Here is a 16,353-nt window from a genome sequence, read left to right as displayed (position 1 = left end):
TTGTGAGAAAGTCCAAAAAACACTCAGGTTGCTAGGAGGACTGTGCTCTGAGTACAGGAAATGTGTAGCAGGACCAAATGAGATAATACACACAGGGTACCACAGAAATATCTAAACAGGAGTCCCCAAACTATGGCCAGAAGGGGCACCTCTTTCATTGGTGGTCAGTGAGAGGAGCACTGTATGTGGTGGCGTGGCACCTTGTTCTGAGAACAAGGCGCCGTGCAAAGGATTATGTGGCTGCACAATGTCATACGTCAGCATGGTGAGTAGCGATCTGGGGAAGGAGATTCCGCACTGTGTATACTGCTGCCTGGTTAGCATTAGGGTTAGGGTTAGGGTTAGGTTTTTATAGTCTGGCCCTCCAATGGGCTGAGGGACAGTGAACTAGCCTCCTGTGTAAAAAGTTTGGTTAGACTCTAACATTTTATGGCAGTCCACTCATTGGCTGTTTTTCATGTCTCTGTACCTTTTGTCATCTAGTTGTGTTACCAGTTATACTCTGGGAATGCCACTCCTCCAGTAAAATATCAACCAAATTGAACAACCAACACCTGACAAGATGAACTTAAGCCATTTAGCAGTGCCCACCTGACTGAGTTCAGTTTTAAAATGCAAATAGAGAAATGGAATGAACATTTTGCCTTCCCTAGACAGACTCATTTTTCCTGCTATTACTGTTCTCTATTTCCGCTGGTTAAGAACTGTTGTTGTGTTGGGGCAGGAACACTGAGGGTTCTTCAAACTCAGATGTTGGAGGTAGGGTTTTATGAAATAAAAACACCTTTTAAATAAAATTGGTATTGCACATTAATGTGATATTTTACCCACGTTAATTTAAAATGAATATATGGACAATACTCAATTTATGAACTAGCTTTCTCAACAGTCTAATTTTTCAAATTTATAGAGAACTAAGTCAAATTTATAAGAATACAAGCTATTCCCCAATTGTCAAAAGATATGAACAAGTAATTTTCAGTTGAAGAAATCAAAGCCATCAATAATCATGTGAAAAAATATTCTAGATCCTTCTTGATTAGATAAATGCAAATTAAAACAACACTAAGGTACCACCTCACACCTATCAGACTGGCCAATATGACAGAGTAAAGGAAAGTGGTAAATGCTGGAAATGTGGCAAAAATTGGGACACTAATGCATTGTTGGTGAAGTTATGAACTGATCAAACCATTCCGGAAGGCAATTTGGAACTATGCCCAAAGAGATACAAAACTGTGCATACCCTTTGATTCGGTAATACCACCACTAGGTATTTATCTCAGAGATAATAAAAAAGGAGAAAGGATCTACTTGTACAAAGGATTTATAGCAGCTTTTTTTGTGGTGTCAAAGAACTGGAAACTAAAGGGTTGTCCCTCAGTTGGGGAATGGCTGAACAAATTATGGCATATGATGGTGATGGAATACTATTGTGCTGTAATGATGAATGACAAACAAGATGATTTCAGAAAGAACTGGAAAGACTTAAAAGAACTGATGCAGAATGAAATAATCCAAACCAGGAGAACATTATATACAATAACTACAATACTGCATAACAATTAAATGTGATAGACTTTGTTACTAACAGCAATATAATGATCCAAGACAATTCTGAGGACTTTATGAAAAAGAAGGCTATCTACCTCCAGAGAAATTACTGTTGGAGTATAAATCCAGCTGAAAACATGATTTATCACTTGTTTATCTGGCTATATGTTTTGGGGTTGGGGTTCTATAAGATTATTCACTTACAAAAATAAATAACAGATGTGTTTTGCATGATAAAACATGTATAATCTGGATTGAATCGATTGTCGGCTCTGGGAGAGGACAAGAAGAGAGTCAAGAATAAACAATGGGACAGCTTCTCTATGGGATTGGTATCAATGAAATATTAAAAGCAACCAAGGAAGGCTTGTAGCATATTGGGTAAAAACTTGGACAAGAATGGTATGAGTTGATAAGAAATGGATAAAATGCAGCCTGTACCAGGAGAGGATCTCCTCGTATGGAAGAGATTCCAGATCAATCAAAGTGGCTAAATAATAAAACCTTAAGAGTTAATAATCACATCCTTAGGAGAACCATCTAAACCATATAAAAGTAAATCAAAATGACAATCCACAAGGTTATGAAGAAGTTTTAATGGAATGTTGTAATTGAGACATCATTTTTATAATTGAAATTTTAGTGAAATTTTAAAATTAAGTGAAAAACCAATTTCCATAACTCAAAATATTAAAAATCATTTCTCTCAAATCATCTCTAAATCAATTCTGATTTCTCTTGTTACACAAATAGTACTGCTATTGAAGTATACCTCACTTTATAAAATGGATGTATTCTTAGGGAGGGGAAGGGAGAGTAAAAATAAAATTTTAGAAATTGTATTATATTTTAAATGTAGTAGGGAACCATGCTATCTTAAAGGAATCCAACAATATATTATTTTTTGAAGAGAAGAATTATTCTATATTATAAGGGCTTGCCCCTTAATTTGTTTATTTTAAACAGTTTTTGCATATTGGATTTGATTGAAGTAGAACACACATTAGTAGCTGGTTTTCTGATAATTGTAACTAATAGTATATACATCTTTTATAAATAAAAAAACTTATAGCACATTATAAGTATTTGGTAACATGTCAACCATTTTTTAAACCCTTACCTTCTGTCTTCGAATCAATATTGTATTATTGGTTCCAAGGCAGAAGAGTGGTAAGAGCTGGGCAATGGGGTTTAAGTGACTTACTCAGGGTCAGGAAGCTAGGAAGTATCTGAGGCCAAATTTGAATGCAGGACCTCCCATCTCTAGGCCTGCCTCTGAATCCACTGAGTCACCTAGCTACCCCCTTAACCATTTTTTTTTACAACAGTAAAGGAGAGATAGGCTTTCCTGAATTCAATGAAGTGCCTAGTTTAGTAAATGGTATAGACAGAATCTGTCAACTACACCCCCATTTATTACACTTTCCAACCAAGTGCATTCACTTAACTGTCCTTACTTGTGGGTGCTAGATCACTCTATCCTCAGAATAGATATTTTTCTTCTAAGAAATATAAGAAGCACCTGGATGAGAGAAACTGGACTACTAGATTGTCCAACTAGCCCCTGACTTCAATTCCAGGGTTAATCTCTAACTTCCAGCTAGTTCCTCCATAAACATCCTTTATCCTTCATTTCCAGCCTCATATCGGCTCTCTCCTACTTGATGCCTTACCATCTACAGTCCTGACATTGATGGGCTTGGTCATCATACATATTCAGTCATGTTCTAAGGACTCACCTCTGCCATATAATAGTAGTGATTTCTTTTTTTTTTTAATGTTTCATATTATACAATTCTATACAACATAGCCAAGCAGACATTGACACAATGTTCACATTTTGACAAATTCATCGATATTTTAGAATGTTGCTTCACAATGAGTGAGTTCCACTTTCTACCAGGATGGTGACACCCAGTTTATCTGATGGTTAACCACACTCCATTTGCACCACAGCTTCTTTGACTACATGGGTGCAGGGTTCTGTTCCTGGATGTTCTCCTCAATCTTTAGCCCCAGATTATCAAACCCATAGCTGGTCAGTTGAGGCACATTGCTTTCGGATGGTTCCGCATTTCGTGTAGGAGTAGAACAATATAAGATGAAGCCCACCATGATGACACTGAAGGAGAGAATGTAGAGCCCTGAAAACTGGAAGGAAGAAAAGAGACATTAGATTGCTGTTTGTGCTCATTGTCAAGTCACAGGACACACTGTAACACTATGCATAGAGGCAAAAGATCCAAGTACAAATTCTACCTCAAACACTTACCAATTGGATAACACTGGGCAAGTCAGGTTAAAACCTTTCTTTGTCATATTTTCCTAATCTGGACAATGACAATAATAATAACAACTTCCTATGGAGTAGTTGTGAAAATGAAAATAAGATGACAAATGTGACAAATGTTTTGCAAATCTTTAACTGTTATATATTGCATAACTACAAGGGACTCATGATTTTTTTGCTTTATTTATTTATTTTAAAGCCTTTGCCTTCCACCTTAGAATCAATACTCTATATTGGTTCCAAGGCACAAAAGCAATAAGGGTGAGGCAATGGGGGTTAAGTGACTTGCCCAGGGTCACACAGCTGTGAATTGTCTGAGGCCAGATTTGAACCTAGGACCACCCATCTCTAAGCATGGCTTTCAATCCACTGAGTTACCCAGTTGGCCTCAACTTATGATTTTTAAAAGAAAAAAACTATCCATGGCCAAAGAAATAATTGTTGGAATCTGATTGTAGATCACATCCTTCACTTTATTTCCTTCATGAGTTTTTTATTATATATGTGATATGTGTCTTCAGTCATGATATGGGGAATATGGAAATATGTATTGCATGAAAGCACTAGTATAACATACATCAGATTTTTGATCTTCTGGAGAGGGAGAGAGGAAGGGAGGGGATCTGATTTGCAAAATGTCAGAAAATAATTGCAAAAATTGTTTTTATGTGTAATAAAAAATAAAATTTAAAAAACTGTTAAATCATTGTGACTTATTTATATTAAATATAATTTTCCATGTGAACTTTTGCCAAAATATCACTTCCTCCAAACTTTTAGTATTTTCTGATCTTCAGAGCCTTTTAGTTACATGATCTCATATGCCCTACACAACAATTTTGCAAGATGGGTACTGAAGATCCCCATTTGACAGATTAGAAAAATTAGGCTCAAAAAAATGAAGTTACTTCCCATGGTCACTGAGTTCATAAATAGCAGAGGCAGGATTTTAACCCAGATCACTCCTGTTTCCAAATCTAGACTATTCACAGTATACCAAGTTAATGTGATGCAGAACATCCCAGAGTTCACTAATGAACCCATAGGCTGAAGAAACACTACACAGCAATGCTACTATCTATTTTTGTGCATCAAGGATCTAAGATGACTAATGTTTTGATAAACCCAAAGATCCCAGCTTTTGGAACAAGAATTCACTATTTAACAAAAACAGCTAGGAAAATTAGAAAATCAGTATGGCAGAAGCTAAGTATAGACCAATCTCACACCCTATACAAAGATAAGGTCAAGATGGATATATGATTTAGATATAAAGAGGGATACCATAACTAAATTAGGAGAATGCAGAATAGTTTACCTGGTAAATCTTTGGAGAAGAGAAGAATTTATGACCAAACAATAGATAAAGAGTATTATAAGATAAAAAAGTGAATAATTCTGATTATTAAACAAAAGGGCCTTTGTACGAACAAAACTAATATAACCAGGATTAGAAGGGAAACAACAAACTAGGGGAGGAAATTTTTAAAACAATTGTCTCTGGTAAATGTCTAATTTCTTAAATTTACAGAGAACTAAGTCAAATTTATAAGAATACAAGCCATTCCCCAATTGACAAATGATCAGAGGATATGAACAAGCAATTTTCAGTTGAAGAAATCAAAGCCATCAATAATTATGTGAAAAAATATTCTAGATCCTTCTTGATTAGATAAATGCAAATTAAAACAACACTGAGGTACCACTTCACACCTATCAGATTGGCCAATATGTTAGAAGGCACATGGCAAAATTGGGATACCAATGCATTGTTGGTGGAGTTGTGAATTGATCCAATCATTCTGGAGGACAATTTGGGACTATGCCCAAAGTGCTATAAAACTGTGCATACCCTTTTATCTGGTAATACCACTACTAGGTCTGTATCCCAAAGAGATAATAAAAATGGGGAAAGGACCTAATTGTACAAAAGAACTTATAGCAGCTCTTTTTGCAGTGGCAAAGAATTGCAAATTCAAGGGATATCCATCAATTGGGAAATGGCTGAACAATCTGTGATACATATTGGTAATGGAATACTATTGTACAATAAGAAATGATAAGCAAAATGATTTCAGAAAAAAGCTGGAAAGATCTGCAGGAAGTGATGCAGAGCAAAATAAGCAGACCTGTGAGAACATTAAAACAATAACAGCAATATTGGATGATGATTATCTGTGAAAACTGGCTCCTCTCAGAAATGCAATGATATCTGGGATAATCCTGAAAGATTTATGATGAGGAAAGCTATCCACCTCCAGAGAAAGAATTGTTGGAGTCATCTTTCACATCAGCATGTTTATGTATTTATTTGGGGGTTTTGGTTATGTATGAGTTTGCTCTTACAACAATGACCAATATATAGAAGTGTGTTTTTTGTGACAATAAAAATAAAATAAAAATTTTTAAAGCATTTAAGTTGAAAGGGTACACAGGTCACTTTTTCCCCTAAATTTATAGACAAGAAAATTGAGGCCCAAAAAGTTAAATGAGTTGCTGAGAGTCAAGTAGCAGAAAGGCAAAGCTAGGGTTTGAACAAAAATCCTTTATTTCAGATCCAGCACTCTTTCCTTGGCACCCCACTACCTACAGAGAACCTGACTGAAGTAGAAATGCTATATTCTTGGAACAGCCTACCCCAACGCAGACACAATCCTGTCTACAAAGAGATAACCCTCTAAAAGGGAACAAATGTATTATCAGAACAGGAACCTAGAAATCCAATTCAATTCAGCTCTCAAGTTCTTAAGGTGACTTGAGGTAGATAGAATATAATATCTTTTGATATTTTATAAAATGATGGGTTCTGAGCCTTATTTAGTCTCTTTAAATGGATATGTATTTGGGGTTTTTTCCCACTACTCCTCTCCTTTAAAAAAAAATATGAAGAACCCAGCAATGAGGAAAATTATCAGCATTAATAATAATTTTAAACGGGCAAATTTATGGCACTGTAATATTTTTCTTAAATACTTACCTTCTTTCTTATAATCAATGATATGCATTGGTTCTATGTCAAAAGAGCAGTAAGGGCCAGGCAATGGGGACTAAGTTACTTGCCCAGGGTCATATAGCACAGGAAGTATCTTAAGGCCAAATTTGAACCCAGGACCTTTCATCTCCAGATATGGCTCTCTATTCACTGAATCACTTAGCTGCCCCCTCATATTATTTCTGAGGAAATCTGTTAATATTTAGGGAAGATCTGGTTTCATCCCTCAAAATACTTTACAATATAGGATGAGATCCATGAACACACAGCCTAAAGTAAAATGTAAACAAGGGCACAGATGAGTTCATTTCTCCACAATTTATCTGTTCTTAAATGATTTCTTTTAAAGAAACTTGGATGAGGAATCACCTCTTGATTATCCTCAGGGAGACAGTCTGTGGAAAATCCTTAGACTATCATTATGAGACTAGACTTTGAGATTCAGAAGGTATGAAGGTTATCTTATTCAATCCTTGATTTTACAGATGAGAAACAATTAGATAGAACTGGGAGTGGAAGCCAGACTTCCTCATTCTCTGGATGGAAGAAGATACACTATGCAGTTGAATGCACTGTGCTATCTCCCTTCTTAAAATGTCACCATTCAGACAAATTTTTCCTCTCAATTCTTACCCACTTATCTAGCCATTATCCTATGTTAATTAATTAAAGTTCATTAAAATTGTTAATTAGTTTTCATGACTCTAACTATATTATCTTCCACATGAACCATATTCCAAGGCTTTAGGGTAGGGGAGAGATGATCCTTGCTTCTCCCTGGCTATGGCTGAAAAGCTGAAAAGCACAAACTCTGGCGCATCCTACCTAATTAGAAGTCATGCAGCAGGTCATAAGATTATAATGATTTATTTAGAGCTAGAAATGAGCATGGAATTCAATCCCCTTCACTTTCAGATGAGGAACCTGAAGCCTAAAGAGGAGGTGATATGACCAAGGTAGTAAATAACAGAGCCTGAATTCAGAGTGAGTTCCTCTGACACCAAATCCTGAGCTCTTTAATAGCCATCTAACATGCCTTAAAAGATTTCCAAAGCACTTTACAAATATTTTTTCTTTGGATCCTCACAACAACCTTGCATGTAGATGTTGTTATTATTAACCCATTTTAGAAATGAGGAAACTGAGGCTGATAGAGATCAAGTGACATAATCAGGGTCATAAAGCTAATAAATGACTGAGGCTGATTTGAATTTGGGTCTTCCTGGTTCCAGGTCCATTCCAGGTCCAGGTTCTAACTATTGTACCACCAAGCTGGTTCTTTCTACTATTCTTGTCATCTAAGGACCCTCCTAGCTAACTATGAAAAGGCTTATCACAAGGATGATGTATCTTTTAGTCAGAGTAATTCCTTATTTTAACCCTTATCATGTGTCTTGGAATCAATACTGTAGATTGGTTCCAAGGCAGAAGAGTGGTAAGGGCTAGGCAATGGAGATTGAGTGACTTGCCCAGAGTCACACAGCTAGGAAGTTAGGTTTGAACCCAGGACCTCCTGGCTCTCAATCCATTGAGCCACTGAGCTGCCCTCTCGCAGCAATTTTTGAAGAACTAGCAAGGCTACAACCAGTTAAACATTCTGTGAACTACACAAACAATCCTTTACCTCTCTATTTTGTACATATTACACTGCATCTTTCTCTGCCATGCTTTCAGTGCACAGAGGAGCAAAATTATTTCAAGTCCATTTGGGGCACTTCTTTCTGAAATTCTTTTCCCCCTTCTTTCCTTGGCTTTATTTCTCTAAGCAGCATTAAGGATTTGGAGATACCCAAATATTGCAATTTACTCCACCTAGTGACTGTCTTTATAATAGATCTCTTGCAATGGCTTTCCAAATCAGATGCAGAAAAACTAAAAGCAACCATCTTGGTTTTTTTTTATTCTATGAACACTGAAGTGTCTTTCCCCTTTTGAAGAAAGCATAGACATCCCTGGTTTTATTTCCACTATTTCTTTTCTATCAAAACAAAGAAGTAGTTATGGGCAGGCATTTTCCCTTATTCTTTGCAGAGGTAGAAGAATATGAGTGTGCAATAGGTTTACTGAATTGATTCTTTTTCTCTCTTTTTTAAAATTTTTTTGTTATAAAGGATGATGCCCATGAATCAAGAGGGAGGAAATTATTTTTACTACTGAGCAGTTTTCAGTGGTGTCTGACTCTTTTGTGATCCCATTTGGTGTTTTTTGGCAAAGATACTGGAGTCGTTTGCCATTTGCTTTTCTAGTTCATTTTACAGATGAGAAAACTTGGGCAAACAGTGCTAAGTACTTGCCTAGGGTCATCACAGAGCTAATAAGTGTCTGAGGCCACATTTGAACTCAGGAAGATGAGTCTTCCTGACTCTAGGCCCAGTACTCTATCCACTGTGCCACCTAGCTGCCAGAGAAAGGATACACTGAGAAATATAGATGAAATAAAAACAAAAGATAATCCAAATTGACATATAAAAAGTGACAAAACATCCTCCTTGGGCTTCACATTTTGTCCCAATAAAGCCTAAAGAGTGTGGCATAGTATGGACAGGTTATATTCTTCATCACTAAAGAGAATACTTATGTGAATGAGATTACAAATTCCCTGGAGTGCTGGAGAATAATTTTTAAATTGCTTCTCAGATTTGGAAGAATGTATTTCCCTTGAGAATATCTTAAAACAGAAGTTGGCAAACTAATACCCATGGGCCAAGTCCAATAAGCTGACTATTCTGGTTCAGCTAGTGATCTAAGAATGGATTTTATATTTTTAATTATGATAAAATTTATTTTAAAATATAAAAACCCTATTAACTCAGTAAGTTATACAAAAACTTGCAGTAGTTTGCCAACTCTTGTTTTAAAACATCATTATGGGAAAGATAAAATTTTACTCTGTTTCACAGAAACAAAAGAGAAAGTTTTCTCCTATCATGTGGGGAAGCATTGTGATCTGTTCAGAAAACTGGTCCCAAATCCAGCATGAAGGTATAATGTAGCTGGGAGGGGCTTCCAATATCTGTCCACCTGCCAGAACTTGCTTTGATGAAGACAGAGCTAGTTGCTAGGATATTGCTGTCTTGACAATGATAATTTCAACAAGGAAAAATTATATTCTAGATCTGACTCTTACCACCAAATTGGTATTGGTTGCCGCACTGGAAGTAGTAGCAACTTTGAGGGAAAGTGATAACTCCAGCTTAGAGTTTGTGATCCAAGGAAAGGAAAAGTCAAAAACAAACCTAGACTTTTGGAAAGGGGAAAAAGTGTGCAGAGGAAGGAGAGGGAGGATTCCATTGATCAAAATGCTATAGAGAAAGTCAGCTGAGGCCGGATGGGAAAGAAGCTCGAGAAATTATTAAGGGAAAAAAAGAGAAACAAAAAATGAAGGAAAGGGGGAGTTTGCCAAAGAGACCTGTGTGAATAAATAGGAATCTCTTTAACTTGGATTTTTTTTAATGAATGTTCAGAAAAAAATGGAAACAAGGACAGGGAATAGAGATAAGTATTGAATCTTTGATTTATTATAAAACAAATGAACTTACAGATAAGAAAACTCCCACTACCAATGGAAATTGGCACCTTCTCTGCCAAGTCCTATAAGGACTTGGAGATTTGACTGGGAGAATAATATAGTTAAATGATTTGCCCAGGGTCATACAGTCCATATGTGTCAAAGATGGTACCAGAACCCAAGTCTTCCTAGTTTCAAGGCTGGACATAACACAATCTTTTAAGAATAGTGGGCAAACTTTGCAATAAGCTATTAGAAAAGCTAGACAAGAAAGAGTTGTTTTGTTTTGTTTTCATCTACATTAAGGGAAGAAAGCAAAACAAATGAGAACACTGGGATGAAAGAGATACTTCATAATGACCACAAAACAAAAAAAAAGAGCTTCTCATTTTCTATTTTAATTCTGTTTTTGTTTTTGTCAAGGAGAATGAGCTTTGGACTGGCAACAACAAAAAAGAATTCATTAGCAGGGAGTTGATGCCCAGGATAAGCAAGGAGATAATAAGAGAGTTCTGAATGAGTTCAAGTCACCTAGTCTAAAACTAAAACTTTAGGTCCTAAAAGAAATGGCAGAAGTGACTGCTGACTGAACCACTATTGGATCTCCAAAAGTTCATGAAGAATAAAGGTAGGAGGGGCATATCAGACCTCCAGAAAGTCAAATGTTATATTGATTTATTTTATTTTTAAGGTAAGAGAATGAAGTTTTCCAAGCACAGGTCAATGAGTTTAACTTTGACTCCTAGCATTTGAATTCTGGAGTCCTGATAGGTTAATATGCTATAGAGCAGCAATAAATATGCTTTCAGTTTTAAAACATTTATTATCAGGTATGAGATAACAGCCAGGTACAGTCAAATAAATATATGACTTGCTAAGAAGGCAGACTCTTAAGCAGTCTCTCCTAATAATCCATCAGTGGTCTGTACTTTAACCTGGAACAATGTAATCATGACTAGCTCCAATAAAGACCAATCACTGAAAGATAAGTTATTGTGGGGAAGGGATTCTTTACAAGTTTTCTTCTTTGGATACACAGCATCAATCTCTGCCAAAACCCTGCTCTGATCCTCCATCATGGCATGAAGATAGTGCTGAGTTCATAAAAGCCATGCCACTAGACATACATCTTGGCTGCCCTGGCCACACCTAGTGATAGACTATGTGCCCATAATCTGAGGATCAGCTTATTTAAGTTGGGAGATGCTCATCATCAGTTGGGTCAATGGGTGATAAATTTATGAGAAAAAGAAACTTGCAAAAACTAAAGATTTAGGGGGTTGAGGGGAATGGTAATTTGCAATCATGGAGATAGGTTCCCCTCTGATTCTACCACAAAGTCACAAATCCGTAAAATATAAGGACAGGTTTGAAAGGACAAAAGCACAAAAACTGAATCACTTCTGCTACCAAAGGCTAAAGTTATCAAGTGAAAGTCAACATCTCAGCTATAATCTCAAATGGTTACGTTGTAAAATCTATCAATGAACTTTTTTTGGGACCTCTGTGTGTAGCATTGAGCAAGAAGACATCATGGACTTGGGGGGAGGTGAGGAAGGAGGGTACAAGATAATTTTTTTCATTTTTGGCTGTGTATCCCTAGCTACCAACCAGCATAGTGCCAAGTATATATTGGGTGTTAAAGAAATGTCTGTTGGTAGATAAATACAGGAAATTCTCAGTGTGGACACTTTCTCCTCTGAAATATAATAGCAACAGTAACTCTTTAGTATTAGAGTTGGCATGGGGCACTAAGGGATTAAGTGATTTGCCCACTATCATACAGTCAGTATGTGTCAGAAAGGCAAGACTTGAACTCAAGTCATGGTTGGCTCTATCCTCTACAATAGGCTGCCTCTCACTCAGTACCATAAGGAGATTAAAAAAAAATTTTTTTTTAAGCCAGTTTCTAAGGAGTTTGCAGTCTAGTCAACCAACTTGGCAAAGGCAAGAAAGTCATGTCTTGGAGGGCTTTTCCCACTCAGGTCTGATACTTTAATATGATGAGTGTGTAACCCTCATGTTTATTAACTGATATAATAGAAAAATAATAGGACTATGAATCAGAAGATTTGGGTTGTGGTTCCAACTCAAACAAATGTGTGATCTTAGGCAAGTCACTTTTACTTCTGTTTTGTTCTCTCAAAAATGAAGAAAGTAAACTAGACAGTATCTACAACTCCTCGCTGATCAAAAATTCTATGACTATTTTAATAGGAAAATGAACATCAGAAATGTAATTATTCAAACTGTTGTCAGTGCATACAAACAGAAATCTGTCTCTTTCTCTACTTTTCCCATCCTATACTTCCCATGATTTGGTTTGTGAGCAGAGAGCATGAAAGGTTAATAGGGAAAAGAGAATCATAGGCTCTAAGACTCATACAGACCCAACTATTTTATCATGAGTAGCTCTTAGTATCTTGGCTCCACTCTGCCTTACACAAATTCAGCTTCTCCAAAAGTTATTACCCTGGGCCATGGCCCCCTCTGCTGAGTAAATTGGCTATGCTTCATTAATTGGAAAGTGCTTCACTGGAGTACTTTCAAATTCTGTGCCATTTTCTAATTAGAAAATTCCATCAAGGGGAGCAAAGCGGGGCAACTCTTGACTTGCCAAGGGTCATTATGAAGGCTTTTTCCTTTTAGGTGATAAGATTTTTTTTTCCAAGTCTGAATTCTTCAAAAAGGGAAAAAAAAAAAACCCTTACTCTACATTTGTGCCAAGAAAGAAATTTTTTGGGAAGCATGCCAAGTATAGATCCAGACCAATACCAGGTCTATTTGCTTATTGTTGTTCAGTCACTTTTAGTGGTGTCCTACTCTTCATGACCCCATTTGGAGTTTTCTTGGCAAAGATACTGGAGTAGTTTACCACTTCTTTCTCCAGCTCATTTTATAGATGAGGAACCAGGCCAACATTTAAATGCTTTGTCTAGGGTCACATAGCTAGTAAGTGTCTAAGGTCAAATTTGAAGTCAGGAAGATGAGTTTTCCTGATTCCAGGTCCAACACTGTCCACTGCACCACCTAGTTGCTTACCTTGTATCCAAAAAGAAAGAGTCCAAAGAAAAGACTGTAGAGATCAGCAGTCAGGATGCCCAAGTTGACTGAGGTAGCACTTGTAGCTTTAATGACCACTGGCATGAAGCTATACAGGCAGAACATACAGAGGGCAAAAGCCACAAATAGCAGGGCTGCAAAATAAAAATCACACATGACATCACGGACAGGAAATAATTCTATTTAGCAAACTTGGCAACTACTGGTTAGGTGTGTTCTACATACACAGCACTGGTCTGTATAATGAGTGAGATTTTTTAAAAATTAGATAAGCCACAGTTCATAGTGTAATGGGGAATATAGCATGTACACAAAAACTGGAATAAGAAATAATATACAATCAGTAACTAATGTGAAGGCAGTGTGGTGTGAGACACGGTGGGGAGAAGAAGTCTAGTAAATGAAGGTCATGTTCAAGGTACACATACTTTGGTAACATATATCAACATTCTTCCCCAGTAATATCCAGTGAATAAAGTGAGAGAAACCATGCTTTCCAAGAAAAAATAATAATAAACATATTCTGGAAAGGAGTCAAATGAGGGGATTGGAACTGACTATATCTAAGGTCCTCCTTCTAGAACAATCAGCTCAGATTTGGGCAAGGAGCTTCTTATTCTCCCCAGCTCCAGAAAGATTCCAGAAAGAAATATGCTGCCTTCCTCTCCCTATTTAAGTCTAGCATAGCAAGACTTTCTAATTATTTTCTTGGAAAGTCAGAGGTTACTTAATATTTTCAATACCAGAAAGTAATGTTTCACAAATGTCTGGTATATTCTTTTTCAAAAGTGCTGATGAATATTCCTGACTGGGTCTCCAAACTTGAAATATTCCTACAAACTTGAGATATGCCTAATTATAAATGCTATTTGTTGGTGATGATTTAGGGGCTTTCAGATTCTAGAAAAAGGACTAAATTAGAGGGCAAGGGAGGACCCCTCCCAGGTAAAGATTCTAAAATTCTATGACTAAATTGGGCAAACTGTATTCTGTATTCCTGGGGATGGAATGGTTTACATTGAATTGGATTAAGAGGTAACAGAGGAGGCATCTGGGTAGCTAAGTGGATTGAGAGTCAGGTCTAGAGGGATTCCAAAGGAAACCAATGATAGGAGGTCCTAGGTTCAAATCTGGCCTCATACACTTCCCAGCTCTGTGACCTGGACAAGTCACTTAACCCCCATTGCCTAGCCCTTACCACTCTTCTGCCTTGGAACCAATAGACAGCATTGATTCCAAAATGGAAGGTAAGAGTTTTTATTTAAAAAAAAAAAGGTCACAGAATCTGAAATATCATCTTATGCCAGCAGAAAAAAATCAGCTGCCGTGGCGGGGGAAACACTGAGTTGTTACAAGTAACTTCTTTTTGTCTCTGAAATGCCTTTGCAACTTAGTTCCAAGCCTGCCTTCCTGGGCTAACTTTCTTTCTCCGTGAATTATATATCCCAGATCAACTAGCACCATATTCTCTCTCTATTTTTATATTCTGTTCTCTCTGTCTTTATCACTCTGCCTCTCTTTGTCTTTCTGTCTCTCCTTTGCTGTCCCTCCCCTCACTCCAATGGTCTTTTGTCTGAGAAAATGCCTCCCCTACAGGTCTACACCTCTCTTTCAATTCTAACTTTTGATGATATGGACAAATCACGAATTGTACTAATAACTAATAATACCTACTATTTTATAGCATTTTAAGGTTTGCAAAGTACATTATATCATTTGATTCTCACAATGATCTTTAAGACTGTTACTGATGCATCATGATCTTGTAGGCCATACTGTTCTTGGGATTTTCTTTTCCCAGGAGAGAGGGTTCACTCTCTCAAACTTCTGTCTTTTCTCACTGCTATTCTCAGATCTAATTCTGGGTGACTATAAGTTTCAGTTCTTACAAGGTGGCATGCTGGCCTGTGACATGATTGCTCTGGATTTAGTCTCCCTTAGGGACTACTGTCGGTTTGCAAGGGTGGGTACATACACTGTTGGGTCCCACCTCAGGCTTGAGCTGGTGCTCAGGACCTCACTTTTATCCCCAGGGCCACTTCTCTACCTCCAATTATTAGCCCCATTTTACATATGAGGAAAAAACTTAAGCTTGCCCAAAGTCGCAAAGGTAATAAGTGCCTGAGGCTATATTAGAACTCCTATCTTCCTCAGGACTCAGGATAATTATCAACTGTGCTATGCAGACTGTTGTGATCATTATAAACTGTAATGACCTCTTTTTTTGGTTCCTGATTGGCTCCATTTTTATCATTTGGCTCTGAATCAAGGATTTTTAGGATGTCAAAGGGGCTGGATAAATTCAAGGTCCCTTATCTCTACTGTACGCTGCTAATGAGGTACAGGAGGTTGGCAATCTGTGATAGAGCGGGAGATAATTAAGGAACAGTGAACTACACTAGTCTTAATCAGTGACATATGTGATATGACTTCCTGCAAGAATTCCTTTTTTTTAAACTGAATTATATGGATTCTACAGGTACATTGCTTTGAAGTTCCCACCCTAAAAATTCTAAGTTTTTTCTCTATCTATCTAACAGTGATATAAGCTTTGAATCTTAACTGAAATTTTCTTTGGCAGTCTTCTCAGGGTATGATCATTTATATTAATGCCCAAAAATATGGAGGGAGAGGAAGAAACATTAAATTTTTTGTAATTAAACACAATCAGATTTTTCATGTCAATACTTACCAAAGACAAGAAAGAGTTAGTGGAATAAAGACTTTACAAAGATCTTGGTAAATCTAGCACTACCCTGACATAAATGGGGCTGAATGTGACTAAAGCTAATCTTGTCTAGCCTTGAATAAAACTAGAACATCCCATCTGGTTAAACAAAAATGAGGAAATGGCCTCTATGGGTGTTGATCAGCAATGGTTTGAGGAAACCTGAAAATTATTACAATGGCACAGTTCTATTGAACACCCCAAAATTGTGTAAAGCC

At 36.9% G+C, this 16,353-nt stretch overlaps 1 protein-coding gene across 1 annotated transcript in view; it reads right to left on the bottom strand.

Moving 5' to 3' along the window:
* Nucleotides 1-2,131: 2,131 nt before the first annotated feature.
* The window catches only part of SLC35F2 (solute carrier family 35 member F2), an 83,836-nt gene continuing 69,614 nt past the window's right edge, over nt 2,132-16,353 (bottom strand). The window contains exons 7-8 of the mRNA XM_007494884.3: nt 13,387-13,541; nt 2,132-3,705 (exon numbers count right to left, since the gene is read on the bottom strand). Coding sequence (XP_007494946.2) covers nt 3,520-3,705; nt 13,387-13,541 — 341 coding nt within the window. The 3' untranslated portion in view covers nt 2,132-3,519. The remainder of the gene's footprint in view (nt 3,706-13,386; nt 13,542-16,353) is intronic.

Source organism: Monodelphis domestica, chromosome 4 (genome assembly GCF_027887165.1).
Source record: "Monodelphis domestica isolate mMonDom1 chromosome 4, mMonDom1.pri, whole genome shotgun sequence".
In the NCBI taxonomy this organism is placed as follows: Eukaryota; Metazoa; Chordata; class Mammalia; order Didelphimorphia; family Didelphidae; genus Monodelphis; species Monodelphis domestica.
The sequence above is the reverse complement of the archived record's forward strand: the minus strand, read 5'-3'. Positions and strand labels throughout refer to the sequence as shown.